This window comes from Erythrolamprus reginae, chromosome 1 (genome assembly GCF_031021105.1).
Source record: "Erythrolamprus reginae isolate rEryReg1 chromosome 1, rEryReg1.hap1, whole genome shotgun sequence".
NCBI lineage: Eukaryota > Metazoa > Chordata > Lepidosauria > Squamata > Dipsadidae > Erythrolamprus > Erythrolamprus reginae.
In genome coordinates, this window is record NC_091950.1 from 423,396,137 (window position 1) to 423,411,771 (window position 15,635).

Sequence of the window (15,635 nt, forward strand, 5' to 3'; positions counted from 1 at the left end):
TACAACCTCCGCTTAAAATCCACCACTTACAGCCCACAGCTTACAACCTCCCCTTACAGCCCACCACTTACAACCTCTGCTTAAAATCCACCACCTGCAACCTCTGCTTACAACCCACCGCTTACAAGTTCCACTTATATCCTCCACTTATAACCCACCACTTACAACCTCCGTTTAAAATCCACCACTTACAACCCACAGCTTACAACCCTCAGCTTACAACCTCCCCTTACAACCCAATGCTTACAGCTTCTGCTTACATCCTCCACTTTTATTTATTTATTTATTTATTGTTAGAGTTGAAAGGGACCATGCAGGTCATCAAGTCCAACCCCCTGCCTGAGCAGGAATCCTAAAGCACCCCAGCCAAGTGGCAGTCCAATCTCCTCTTGAAAGTGTCCAGAGTTGGGGAGTTCACAACCTCTGCAGGCAGGTTGTTCCACTGGTTGATCGCTCTGACCATCAGGAAGTTCTTCCTTACTTCTAGGTTGAATCTCTCCTTGGTCAGCTTCCAGCCGTTGTTCCTTGTCCGGCCCTCTGGTGCACTGGAGAATAGAGTGACCCCCTCCTCTCTGTGTCAACCCCTCGTATACCTGTAGACTGCTATCATGTCCGCTCTGGCCCTCCTTTTCTCTAGGCTATCCATGCCCATTTCCCACAGTCTCTCTTCGTAAGTCTTGGTTTCTAGACCCCTGATCATTTTGGCTGCTCTTTTCTGCACCTTCTCCAGAGTTTCATTATCTCTTTTGAGGTGTGGTGACCAGAACAGGATGCAGTACTCCAGATGTGGTCTGACCAGGGCGTAGTAGAGTGGTATTAATACTTTCCTGGTCTTGGAGTGTATCCCCCTGTTGATGCAGTTTAGGATTGTGTTGGCTTGCAACCCACCGCTTCAAACTCGCACATTTATCCATACCTGCGTTTTTTTCACCACCACATTCTCCCCTCCTCTTCCAGGTGTTTCGCGTCGTCAGCATCTGCCTGGGGAACCCACCCACCACCTTCTGCTGGGAATATTACGACAAGGAGAAGAACTATCACAAGATCGGGCCTATCAGCCCCGTGAGGTTCTACCAAGACCACGTCAAGCCCTTGTTCGATATGGAGAGCAAGGTAGGAAGGTCTCGCAATGCAGGATGAAGTGATCGGGTTAAGGAATGTGCAGAGTGAGTTGTCAAAGATACACACATACACAGATGAAACACAGAGTTCTAGCAGATACCCAGCTGACAGCCCAGAGATACGAGTAATGGTTCAGTCTTACAAGCCAGATACATTAAAGTGTATAAAATATTATTTACTTTGGCAAATATCTTAGTCAAGTTGAACAGTTCTAGTCATACACAATAAAATCAGTCAATAATTCATAATACATATATAGTGTTCCCTCGATTTTCACGGGTTCGAACTTCGCGAAACGGCTATACTACGGTTTTTCAAAAATATTAATTAAAAAATCGCTGTTTTTTCCCCTATACCACGGTTTTTCCTGCCCGATGATGTCATACGTCATCGCCAAACTTTCGTCCGCTTTTAATAAATATTTTTTAAATAAACTTTAATAAATAAACATGGTGAGTAATAATCTAAATGGTTGCTAAGGGAATGGGAAATTGCAATTTAGGGGTTTAAAGTGTTAAGGGAAGGCTTGGGATACTGTTCATAGCCAAAAATAGTGTATTTACTTCCGCATCTCTACTTCGCGGAAATTCGACTTTCGCAGGCGGTCTCGGAACGCATCCCCCGCGAAAATCAAGGGAACACTGTACTATACTATAAGCCTTGTTCAGCTTACAAATTTCCTCTATTTGATCTTAGGATGGATCTATGTTTATCCCAGGCATGTTTAAATTCAGTTACTTTGGATTTACCAACCACGTCTGCTGGAAGTTTGTTCCAAGCATCTGCTACTCTTTCAGTCAAATAATATTTTCTCCCGTTGCTTCTGATCTTTCCCCCAACTAACCTCGGATTGTGTCCCCTTGTTCTTGTGTTCACTTTCCTATTAAAAACACTTCCCTCCTGGACCTTATTTAATCCCCATTTAGAAACAGAAGATGGACGGCAGAAAAAGACCTCCTGGTCCATCTCATCTGCCCTTATACTATTTCCTGTATTTTATCTTAGGATGGATCTATGTTTATCCCAGGCATGTTTAAATTGACCAACCACGTCTGCTGGAAGTTTGTTCCAAGCATCTACGACTCTTTCAGTCAAACAATATTTTCTCCCATTGCTTCTGATCTTTTCCCCCAACTAACCTCGGATTGTGTCCCCTTGTTCTTGTGTCCACTTTCCTATTAAAAACACTTTCCTCCTGAACCCTATTTAACCCTTTGACATATTTAAATGTTTCGATCATGTCCCCCCTTTCCCTTCTGTCCTCCATTTATACACTAAACGTATACGGTGATCTGAATTACTACTTGTATCTCTGGGCTTTCAGCTACATTTCTGCCACTTCCATGTATCCTCTCTGCATCCTTGGTGACTCAAGGGTTAATCTGCACACCCCTTAATATGTAACAAAACCATCCAGTCTGGCTGGTGGGGAATCCCCATGCGAGCTGGAGGATAGGGGTGTTGTGTTGCCCTCTTCCTGCACCTAACTGCCCCTAACATCCTGTTGAATGCCTAGGTCAGTGATTTTCAACCTTTTTTGAGCCGTGGCACATTTTTTACATTTACGAAACCCTGGGGCACATTGAACGAGGCGGTGGGGGGGGGGGGGGGGGCTAAAAAAAGTTTGGACAAAAAAATTCTCTCTCTCTCCCTTCCTTCCTCTTTCTTTCTCTTCCTTCCTTCCTCTATTTTTTGCTCTCTTTCTCTCCCTCCTTACCTCCCTCTATGTCTCTCTCTTTCTCCTTCCCTCTCTTTCTTTCTCTCTCTTGCTCTCTCTCTTGCTTTCTTTCTCTTGTTCTCTTTCTCTCTCTTTTGCTCTCTTGCTTTCTTTCTCTCTCTCTTGTTCTCTTTCTCACTCACTCTTTCTCTCTTTCTTTCTTTTCTTTCTCTCTCTCTCTTGCTTGCTTTCTTTCTCTTTTTTTCTCTCTCTCTTGCTTTCTTTCTCTCTCTGAGCTTCGCGGCACACCTGACCATGTCTCGCGGCACACTAGTGTGCCACGGCACACTGGTTGAAAAACACTGGCCTAGGTAATATAATAAACCTTCAACATACTTTAATGTAGCAATGTGGGTTAGTCAGTCGATGAATCCGAGTACAAAATAGAACAATATTATTATATTCAATTAGGCAAATAATCAATAGCTATACAGTCATGGGTTGGAAAGACTCTATAAAATGGACATTACAGAACTGGTACTGGCACATGGTGGATCACATTCATTTTGAAATCATGGAAATAAGATTAAATAACTTTGATGAAAATAAATTGGAGAAGCTGATGGCACGATGGAATAAGGTGAAAGGTTATATGCGGAGTAGAATCTGTGACGAAAATGTGAAAAATAAACTCCAATCACTCTTTAAATAATAACAAATGCAAAGTAGAGCTAAGGAAATAAAAATATAAACTAGTAAATATTTGAACCCCCCGCAATTGGTAGTGGTGGTGATGGTATTGTCAGTCGGGTAATGGGCACATGCACTGTGCACTGTTTTATGTTTGTTTATGTAACTTTTATGTGCAAAACCAATAAAAAATATATTTTAAAAAAAATCAATTATACAATCCAATGTCATACACATATAATCCTAATAATGGTTTACAAACCAGGTTATCACACACAGTAAAATATGCACACAGCAAATATAAATCTCTCTAGTATAAACTCCCCCAAGAGGAACAGCGTTGGCTCCCTCTTGTGGTCAACTAGCAAATGTCTCTTAAAGGTACAATCTTAAACTTACATTGTTAGCTTCTGTATTGCAACACCCAACATAGTTACATACAGTATACTAACACATCCCCCCTTTTCTCTCCATCTCACAGGTGTGCCTGGTGAACGATCCTCGTCCCCGGAACAAATTCAACCAGCTTTACACGGTGGATTATCTGGGCAACATGGTGGGAGGCAGGAAGACGCTTTACAACAACCAGCCGGTGGAGCTCTTGAAAGAGATGGTGGCCGCGTCCATTCAGGATGGAGAGGTCAGCCTCTAGGACACACATCACCCACCCACCCCCGTGGTTGACCCCCCCCCACTCTCTTCTGCCTTTTCTTCCTTTTTTTTCTTCCAAAAAGTTTTTTTTTAATTTTTTTCTCCAACTTCACAAAATAAATTCACAAATTCCAATATATTATTGCAACAAAACATATATAAATACATATTTTTATCCATTATGCAGGAGTCAGTTGAGAAGGGCAGCATAGAAAAATGAATGAATGAATGAAGAAAGAAAGAGAGAGAGAAAGAAAAAGAATTTTTCGGACTATAAGACACACCTTAGTTTTTTGGGAGGAAAATAGGGGGAAAGAATCTGTTTACCAGGTATTACCTAAAATTTGAAAGATCAGAAACTTGGGAGTTTTAATTGTTGTAATGTGATAGTGGAAAAATCCCAGGAGGAGGTTTTGATATTGGAACTCACTATATATATTCAGATTCTTTGTGTAACCAAAATGTCTCGGAATCAGCAAGCCTGATCCGGGATCCCTTTTATGCATAATTGGTTTTTTTCTTTTTTTGTATTTTTTTCTTTAACAATAAAGTTTCTATCTTTATTGTAAAACTCTGGATTTAATTTTTATTAAGCATCTTTGAATTGAGATAAGAGTATTGAGATATAGATATTAGAACCCAGATGATGAAGAAAAGAAATGGTGGTAGCACTAAATAATGATATAACACTAAACATAATTATTAAGATTAGCTTGAACATATGAAAAAAAAATTCTATCTTTTTTTTTAAAAAAAATATGGGTTTGATAAGGTAAAATGTTGGAGTCTTGAGAAGTTTCTTTATTTTTCATTCTATATACACAAAAGAGTTTAATCATGTGTAATAATTGTAAAAAGATATACAAGTTGTGTGTATAATTTTTTATATTATTATTATTATTATTATTATTATTATTATTATTTTATTATTATTATTATTATTATCAGACAAATACAAAACAACAACAAACATAAAACATATACAGGGGCTTTTATCCGCCCCGTTCTTTTCAGACGTTTGGAGTAAAATTTTACATACATAGAATTTCTAGAAACAATATACAGTGTTCCCTCGATTTCCGCTGGGGATGCGTTCCGAGACCGCCCGCGAAAGTCAAATTTCCGCGAAGTAGAGATGCGGAAGTAAATACACCATTTTTGGCTATGGATAGTATCACAAGCCTTCCCTTAACACTTTAGACCCCTAAATTGCAATTTCCCATTCCCTTAACAACCATTTACTCACCATTATTCTATGCATGGTATGTATGTATGTTTGGTTTTTATATTAATTGATTTTTAATCATCAATACCAAATTACTATTGTACACTGTTTTATTGTCGCTGTTAGCCGTCCCGAGTCTCTGGAGAGGGGCGGCATACAAATCCAATAAATAAATAAATAAATAAATTATTACTGGTACTCACCATTGAATAAGACACTTAGTGATCCTGATATTTATAAACATAATTATTTATTAACAATAATTATTTTTTTTGTTATTTATTTGCAAAAATTATTAGTTTGGTGATGACATATGACGTCATCGGGTGGGGAAAACCATGGTATAGGAAAAAAACCGTGAAGTATTTTTTAATTAATATTTTTTGAAAAACCGTGGTATAGGCTATTCGAACCTGAAAAAATTGAGGGAACACTGTATACTTATTTACCAACAACCTCTTTAACAAATATTCAATTTATTTAGACATTCTCTGTATTTATTGATTGATTGATTAACCATTATTCATTTTTCCCTTAATCTTTTTTTTTAACCAATCGTAGAATAGTCTCACACTTAATAATATTCTTCTTCTTCTTGGTCTTTTAACCTTCTCGTCATCATATAAAAGATATACAAGCTGTGTATATGATTTTATATTTTAGATGCGATTGTAAAAGAGGATAATGGGAATTTTTTTATGCGTGTTCTATGTTAATCACTGCTGTAGGGTTTGTACTTGTAAGTTGTTTTATTTCAGGGTGGGGGGAAAATAATAAAATTTATACACCCCACCCCCCAAAAAAATAATTATTTAAGGTTTTAATTGTCATAAATAATGAAGAATTTTTGCCTTTCTTTCCTGATGCCTGACTGTTGGCTGGTCTCTCTTTTCACGCAGGCCGTCTGGTTTGGCTGTGACGTTGGGAAATGTTTTAATAGCAAGCTGGGCATCAACGATTTGAAGATGTAAGGTTTGGGGCAAGGGGGAGACCTCGTTTGGAGGGGGGGACGCTTCCAAGCCGGAGCCCCGGTTTCTCTCATTTTGGGAGGGGGGGGGACGCTTGTCTACACAAAGAAACTGTGATTTATTTTCTCTCCTTTATTGTTTTATTTAGCAAACGGATTGGTGAAGGCATTTATTCCTTTCCTTATTTGTGTCCCACCCCTTGTTTCTGTGAACAACTCTGTGTGTTTGTGCGTGTGTGACACATGCCTAGCATTCAGTGAAGGGCCACCAAATTTTTAACAACCACACTGTGGGCGTGGCTTATGCAGGACACCCTGCATTTTCTTTCAACATCTTTCAGTGCAAATTGGGGGCTCTGGGGTGGAGCTCCATTTTTGCTACCCCACTGCGTCCCCGTCCCCCCCCCCCCGGTCCGGGCCGCAGCCCCCCCTGCTCGTATTCCTTCTTCCTCCTCTTTTTCCCAATGGCAACCCTGCGAGGTGGCCTGGACTGAGAGAGAGGAACTGGCCCCAAATCACCCAGACAGCTTTCAGAAGAAAAGGATTTAGGGTGAGTGATTTCTGACAGTCTCAAAATGGGTGAACAGTGCAGTCAGGCGGTAGGGAAAGCAAGTAGGATGCTTGGCTGCAAAGCTAGAGGTATCACAAGCAGGAAGAGGGAGATTGTGATCCCCTTATATAGAGCGCTGGTGAGACCACATTTGAAGTACTGTGTTCAGTTCTGGAGACCTCACCTACAAAAAGATATTGACAAAATTGAACGGGTCCAAAGACGGGCTACAAAAAGGGTGGAAGGTCTTAAGCATAAAACGTATCAGGAAAGACTTAATGAACTCCATCTGTATAGTCTGGAGGACAGAAGGGAAAGGGGGGACATGATCGAAGCATTTAAATAGGTAAAAGGGTTAAATAAGGCCCAGGAGGGAAGTGTTTTTAATAGGAAAGTGAACACAAGAACAAAGGGCCACAATCTGAAGTTAGTTGGGGGAAAGATCAAAAGCAACATGAGAAAATATTATTTCACTGAAAGAGTAGTAGATTCTTGGAACAAACTTCCAGCAGACGTGGTAGATAAATCCACAGTAACTGAATTTAAATATGCCTGGGATAAACATAGATCCATCCTAAGATAAAATACAGGAAATAGTATAAGGGCAGACTAGATGGACCAGGAGGTCTTTTTCTGCCGTCAGACTTCTATGTTTCTATGTTTCTATGTTTCCTAGTGATTGGCCCAGAATCATTCAATGGGCTTTCATGCCTAAGGCGGGACTAGAACTCCCAGTCTCCTAGTGATTGGCCCAGTGTCATCCAATGGGCTTTCATGCCTAAGAGGGGACTAGAACTCTCAGTCTCCTAGTGATTGGCCCAGAGTCATCCAATGGGCTTTCATGCCTAAGGCGGGACTAGAAATCCCAGTCTCCTAGTGATTGGCCCAGAGTCATCCAATGGGCTTTCATGCCTAAGGCGGGACTAGAACTCCCAGTCTCCTAGTGATTGGCCCAGAGTCATCCAATGGGCTTTCATGCCTAAGGCGGGACTAGAACTCCCAGTCTCCTAGTGATTGGCCCAAAGTCGCCCAGTTACCTTTCATGATTAGGGCAGAACTAGAACTCACCATCTCCTAATTTCCAACCTGGTGTCTTAACCACCAGATCAAATTGGCTCAATGATACCCTGAGCTTATCAGGAGGTGCAGTTTTATAAAGAGGGAGGACAAGCAGCCCAGGTGTTTGGAGTGACTTCTCCCTTCAGTCCAGCAAGGCATTGTGGGAGTTGTAGTCCAACCCCATTTCCCTCCCATTGAAAAAACCTCTTGGCTGTTTTGCAGATACAATCATGAGCTGATGTTCGGTGTGTCGGTCAAGAATATGAAGAAAGACGAGCGGCTGATTTTCGGGGACTCCATGATGACACACGCCATGGTCATTACGGCCTTCACGAAGAAAGTAAGTCTCTTGGGGGAAAGGCTTCCCTGGCCTTAAATTTACCTGTCCGGGAGATTGTGAAGGATTATTTTATTTTATATTTTATTTTATTTTATTTATTTTATTTATTTTATTTATTTTATTTATTTTATTTATTTTATTTATTTTATTTATTTTATTTATTTTATTTATTTTATTTATTTTATTTTTCTATCTATCTATCTATCTATCTATCTATCTATCTATCTATCTATCTATCAATCATAGAAACATAGAAGACTGACGGCAGAAAAATACCTCCTGGTCCATCTAGTCTGCCCTTATACTATTTTCTGTATTTTATCTTAGGATGGATCTATGTTTATCTCAGGCATGTTTAAATTCAGTTACTGTGGATTTATCTACCCCGTCTGCTGGAAGTTTGTTCCAAGGATCTACTACTCTTTCAGTAAAATAATATTTTCTCATGTTGCTTTTGATCTTTCCCCCAACTAACTTCAGATTGTGTCCCCTTGTTCTTGTGTTCACTTTCCTATTAAAAACACTTCCCTCCTGGACCTTATTTAACCCTTTAACATATTTAAATGTTTCGATCATATCCCCCCTTTTCCTTCTGTCCTCCAGACTCTACAGATTGAATTCATGAAGTCTTTCCTGATAGGTTTTATGCTTAAGACCTTCCACCATTCTTGTAGCCCGTCTTTGGACCCCTTCAATTTTGTCAATATCTTTTTGTAGGTGAGGTCTCCAGAACTGAACACAGTATTATTCCAAATGGGGTCTCACCAGCGCTCTATATAACGGGATCACAATCTCCCTATTCCTGCTTGTTATACCTCTAGCTATGCAGCCAAGCATTCTACTCGCTTTCCCTACTGCCTGACCGCACTGTTCACCCATTTGGAGACTGTCAGAAATCACTACCCCTAAATCCTTCTCTTCTGAAGTTTTTGCTAACACAGAACTGCCAGTTCAATACTCAGATTGAGGATTCCTTTTCCCCAAGTGCATTATTTTACATTTGGAAACATTAAACTGCAGTTTCCATTGCTTTGACCATTTATCTAGTAAAGCTAAATCGTTTACCATATTGCAGACCCCTCCAGGAATTTCAACCCTATTGCACACTTTAGAGTCATCGGCAAATAGGCAAACCTTGCCTACCAAACCTTCCCCTATGATGCTGCAGCACACGGCTGGCTCCTATTTAAATGGTGGTCCACTCGGACTCCATGGTCCCTCTCGCAGTTACTCCTGTTGAGCAATGCACCACATATACTGCACCTGTGTGTTTTGTTTTTCTTGCCTAAATGTAGAACCTGACTTTTTTCACCACTGAATTTCATTTTTGCTGTGGTCCTCTTCCCTTTGAGCATTTCAGAACTGCCCCTCGGGCACCGCTGCTTTGTCCTGACCAACAACCCTGCTGAGGTTGTGTAAATATGTTTTTTGCAACCATGCGGCGCATATATAAATATTCCTCCCCTCTTCCCCTGGCGTTTAGCAGTTGCAAAACCAGGACGGCAGGAAGAGAAGTTGGAAAGAGAAGCAATTGCCAATAGCCAAATTAAACCCAGGAATGCTGGGCTGGCGGGAAGCTTGTTTGTTGTGGCAGCCTAAGCGATCTTGACTTCGGGACGCCAAGTAACAAAACAAGAACATTTGCAAAAAACCTGGCAGCTTTGGGGACATTTCCCTCAAAACAACTCATCCTCAGCTTGCAACAGCTTGTTTAGTGACCGGCCAAGGTCACAGTGGCATTGTAATAAGTGACTTACAATCGTATTTCATAATTATGACCTTTTGCGGCATAGAAACATAGAAGACTGACGGCAGAAAAAGACCTCATGGTCCATCTAGTCTGCCCTTATACTATTTCCTGTATTTTATCTTAGGATGGATATATGTTTATCCCAGGCATGTTTAAATTCAGTGACTGTGGATTGACCAACCACGTCTGCTGGAAGTTTGTTCCAAGCATCTACTACTCTTTCAGTAAAATAATATTTTCTCACGTTGTGAGAAAAGTGAAATCAAATAAATAAATAAATAAAATAAACTGTGGGAAGAAAGGTGGAAAATAGGGCAAAAGTTGCTTAACCACTGTCTCGCTTAACATGGGTTCAATTATGGTTTATAAGTTGAGATTTGCAGTTTTCTTTAGACAGAGAAGCATCGATAGAAACAGAAAATTGTTGGCAGTTTTAAGACCACATGTCTTAAAGTTACCAAGTTTGAAAACTTCCAGTTTATGTTTTATGTCTTTGGAATTCTTTTATCATTACCACATTTTTGGAGTATAAGACGCATCAGAATATAAGACGCACCTTAGTTTTGGGGGAGGAAAACAGGGAAAAGAATCTGCTTACCGGGTATTCATCTGGCTAGTGTCCTTAGTCTGGTCAGCTTCAACACATTATTTTATCCAATGGTTAAGGGCTTAAAACTTTTTTATTGCAACAAGCTTGCAAGCCAGTAAGAGCTGGGAACATCATTAGCACCTGGAAAGAAATAGTTTGAGCAGGTAGAGCAAAGGAAAAAACCCTGCAAAAGCTTAGGGCTTGGAAAACATTCTTCTTTGCAGAGAGTAACAGTGAAAGAGTTTGCAAGCCGGTAAGAGCTGGGAACATTGTTAGCACCTGATTAGGGCTGGAAAGAAACTTACTCAGAGCAAGTTACAGCAATGAAAAACATATTATTTATTCTCCGAAGACTCGGGGCGGCTCTCAGAATACAAAAGCAACACAACAACAAATCTAATTAATTAAAAATTACTACTAAAACCCCATATGTAATAACAATTATAATAATATAATAAAAAATGATTAATTGTTCTAACTGTCAGGAAATTTCTCCTAAGTTGCTTCTCTCCCTGATTAGTTTCCACCCATTGCTTCTTGTTCTACCCTCAGGTGCTTTGGAGAATAGCTTCTTTGTGGCAACCCCTGAGATACTGGAAGGCTGCTATCCTGTCTCCCCTGGTCCTTCTTTTCATTCAGCTAGCCAGGCCCAGTTCCTGCAACCATTCTTCATACGTTTTAGCCTCCAGTCCCCTAATCCTCTTTGTGGCTCTTCTCTGCATTTTTTCTAGAGTCTCAATATCCTTTTTGTATCATGGTGAGCAAAACCAAATTCCGTATTCCAAGTGTGGCCCTACCAAGACCTTATAAAGTGGTATTAACCCTTTGTGTGATCTTGATTCTCTCCCTCTGTTGATGCAGCCTAGATCTGTGTTGGCTTTTTTTGGCAGCTGCTGCACATGGCTGGCTCCTATTTAAATGGTTGTCCACCTGGTTAGGGCTGGAAAGTAACTTACTCAGAGCAAGTTAGAGTAATGAAAAAAACCTTGCAAAGACTTAGGAGGACTTGGAAAACATTCTTTGCAGAGAGAAACAATGAAAGAGCCTGCAAGGTAAGAGTTGGGAAGATAGTTAGCAACTAGTTAGGGCTATCCACGTCACAATTTTATTTATTATTATTTATTATTATTTATTTATTGGATTTATATGCCGCCCCTCTCCAGGGACAATTGCTGAGCAGTGGAGAGTTTGAGGTTCAATTCTGGTTATAGAAGGTTATATATATCCTGCAAAGGTAGTTCTCGACTTAACGGCAGTTCATTTAGTAACCATTCAAAGTTACAACGGCTCCCAAAAAAATTCCCTCCTGAGCAGAAAAGTCTAGGGTGTCTCTGATTCACTTAACGACCATATGACTAACTTAACAGTCAGTGATCCATTTAACAACACTGGCAAGAAAGTTCATAAAACGGGACAAAATTCGCTTAACAAATCTCTCCCTTAGCAACAGAAATGTTTATTATTTATTGGTTGTACTTACATGCCGCCCAACTCTGGAAGGACTTTTCCGGTCTCCATTTGTGGTCGTAAGTCGAGGAATAGCTGTACCAGTTGGGTCGTTTTCAATCCAAAAGAAGAGTGGTCTCGTAGTTGTGGCTCCCGCTGGGTTTTGTTCACCGCCTGTGGTCCTTCTTTCTTTAGGAAGAGCCGGACGAGGGCTACGAGAAGTGGCGGGTGGAGAACTCGTGGGGTGAAGACCGTGGGAATAAAGGTAAGGTGTCCCTCGGGAAGGGAGAAGTGGGGGGAGACAGAGGGAGGGAGGGAGGGGGTTCCAGGGCTCAGCCAAAGGGAGGGTCATCGGGATGAAAGATTCGTGTCCCTTCTCACCGTTGTGCGGATAATACATCTGAACTTGACTGTGATGTTTCTCGGGGTCATAGATTATACGTAATTCTATGCATAATTTTGTATTTATTTTGTCATGGTTATGGAGTGTGTATTGGAGGTGGTGATTCATTCATTCATTCATTCATTCATTCATTCATTCGTCCATCAATTCAATCATTCATTCGTCCATCAATTCATTCGTCCATTCATTCATTCATTCGTCCATTCATTCATTCATTCATTCGACCTCTATGCCGTCCAACCCCGAAGGACTCAAGGTGGCTTACAACAGTATAAAAATTACAAAGAGAGTAAAAAGAAGTCAAATATAACAACTAAACTATAAAACCTGAATTAAAAAAACCATAGCCCCATTAACATGCATACATAACATTCATACAATATGGCCATGATAGTTGTTAAATTCACGGGCCCCCAGGCCTGCCGGCAAAGCCAGGTCTTAGTGGCCGGAGAAACAACAGAGAAGGCCCTTCCCTGCGGCCCCGCCAATCTGCATAGCTTGGTCGATGGGACCTGGAGGAGGCCAACTCTTTTGAGGACTTAACTCTATTGGGCTCGATTGCACTCAAAAGTTGAAGACTTACTTGAATTGGACTCACTTATAGTTGTAAGTCGAGGACTTAATTGCATTGGACTCACTTATAGTTGTAAGTCAAGGACTTACTGGCATTGGATTCACTTTTAGTCATAAGTCGAGGACTTACGAGACCGCCTTCTGCCGCACGAATCCCAGCGACCGATTAGGTCCCACAGAGTGGGCCTTCTCTGGGTCACGTCAACTAAACAATGTCGGTTGGCGGGCCCCAGAGGGAGTGCCTTCTCTGTGGCGGCCCCGACTCTCTGGAACCAACTCCCCCCAGAGATTAGAACTGTCCCTACTCTCCCTGCCTTTTGTAAACTCCTTAAAACCCACCTTTGTCGTCAAGCATGGGGGAACTGAATCACCTCCCCCGGGCATGTTCAATTTATGCATGGTATGTTTGTTTAGAAAGATGGGGGTTTTAAATATTTTAAATATTTTAAATTGTATTTGGATTTGTCGTGAGTTGTTGCATCCTGCTGTGAGCCGCCCCGAGTCTGCGGAGAGGGGTGGCATACAAATCTAAATAATAAATAAATAAATAAATAAATAAATAAACTTACATATATTGGGCTCAATTACAGTTATAAGCCGAGGACTACCTGTAATTGGGCTCCCTCGTGGTCGTAAGTCAAAGACTTGCCTGCAGTGAGGTTCCATTTCCGGTTTGTAAGTTGAGGACCACTGGTAGCGAGTTCAGTTTGGAAGCGGAGTCTGGCTGGGATTCAGAGAGCGACGTCAAACCTTCATCTAAGTTCTGGCCTAAAATAACAGAGGTGGTGGGGAGAGTAAGAGCAATTAAGGGAGGAAGTCACAGCCTTTTCTTGGGCTCCTGCCCCATCTTTCCTGCCAACCCTCCATCCCATCATTCCCAAGCGTGGGAGGGGCTCCCTCTGGGGGCCTTGACCTCCCCCTACCCAGAAAAAGGCATTGTTCCTGTCCGCAAAGGAATTTCCTGGGCCCCCGAGGTTATCATGTCTGCTTTTTCTTGGGTTTGGTTTCCAAAAATTCTTGCTGAAATCTCCATGTTCCCTGGACAGTTTGTCCTGTTTTTTAATTTCCAAGCGAGAGAAAGTGCAAAGGCCGAATTCTGCATTGTGGGAGTGAATCCTCAGTGTTCCCTTTTTGTGGGCCTCAGCATACTTCAGACCCTTCGCTGGCCTGGATTTAAGAAAAATGGACTTCCAATCCCAGAATTCCCACCCCAGTCAATATTCTTTATGAGGGGAGGACTTCCACTCGCAGAATTCCTCAGCCAGCAATACTTTATGAGGGGAGGACTTCCACTCCCAGAATTCCTCAGCCAGCAATACTTTATGAGGGGAGGACTTCCACTCCCAGAATTCCTCACCCAGCAATACTTTATGAGAGGAGGACTTCCACTCCCAGAATTCCTCAGCCAGCATACTTTATGAGGAGAGGACTTCCACTCCCAGAATTCCCCAGTGAGCAATGCTTTATGAGGAGAGGACTTCCACTCCCAGAATTCCTCACCCAGCAATACTTTACGAGGGGAGGACTTCCACTCCCAGAATTCCCCAGTGAGCAATGCTTTATGAGGAGAGGACTTCCACTCCCAGAATTCCTCACCCAGCAATACTTTATGAGGGGAGGACTTCCACTCCCAGAATTCCTCACCCAGCAATACTTTATGAGGGGAGGACTTCTACTCCCAGAATTCCCCAGTCAGCATTCTTTATGAGGGGAGGACTTCCACTCCCAGAATTCCCTAGTCAGAATTCTTTATGAGGAGAGAACTTCCACTCCCAGAATTCCTCACCCCGCAATATGAGGGGAGACTTCTACTCTCAGAATTCCCCAGTCAGCATTCTTTATGAGGAGAGGACTTCCACTCCCAGAATTCCCCAGTCAGCATTCTTTATGAGGAGAGGACTTCCACTCCCAGAATTCCCCAGTCAGCATTCTTTATGAGGAGAGGACTTCCACTCCCAGAATTCCTCACCCAGCAATACTTTATGAGAGGAGAACTTCCACTCCCAGAATTCCCCAGGCAGCATTCCTTATGAGGGGAGGACTTCCACTCCCAGAATTCCCCAGTCAGCATTCTTTATGAGGGGAGGACTTCCACTCCCAGAATTCCCCAGTCAGCATTCTTTATGAGGAGAGGACTTCCACTCCCAGAATTCGTCACCCCACAATACTTTATGAGGGGAGACTTCCATTCCCAGAATTCCCCAGTCAGCAATACTTTATGAGGGGAGGACTTCCACTCCCAGAATTCCCCAGTCAGCATTCTTTATGAGGGGAGGACTTCCACTCCCAGAATTCCCCAGTCAGCATTCTTTATGAGGGGAGGACTTCCACTCCCAGAATTCCCCAGTCAGCATTCTTTATGAGGAGAGGACTTCCACTCCCAGAATTCCCCAGTCAGCAATACTTTATGAGGGGAGGACTTCCACTCCCAGAATTCCCCAGTCAGCATTCTTTATGAGGAGAGGACTTCCACTCCCAGAATTCCCCAGTCAGCAATACTTTATGAGGGGAGGACTTCCACTCCCAGAATTCCCCAGTCAGCAATGCTTTATGAGGGGAGGACTTCCACTCCCAGAATTCCCCAGTCAGCAATACTTTATGAGGGGAGGACTT

General features: G+C 41.9%; 1 protein-coding gene across 1 annotated transcript in view; it reads left to right on the top strand.

The window, feature by feature from the left end:
• The window catches only part of BLMH (bleomycin hydrolase), a 42,906-nt gene that overhangs the window by 21,470 nt on the left and 5,801 nt on the right, over positions 1 to 15,635 (top strand). The window contains exons 7-11 of the mRNA XM_070735437.1: positions 958 to 1,113; positions 3,951 to 4,109; positions 6,245 to 6,312; positions 8,144 to 8,261; positions 12,242 to 12,311. Coding sequence (XP_070591538.1) covers positions 958 to 1,113; positions 3,951 to 4,109; positions 6,245 to 6,312; positions 8,144 to 8,261; positions 12,242 to 12,311 — 571 coding nt within the window. The remainder of the gene's footprint in view (positions 1 to 957; positions 1,114 to 3,950; positions 4,110 to 6,244; positions 6,313 to 8,143; positions 8,262 to 12,241; positions 12,312 to 15,635) is intronic.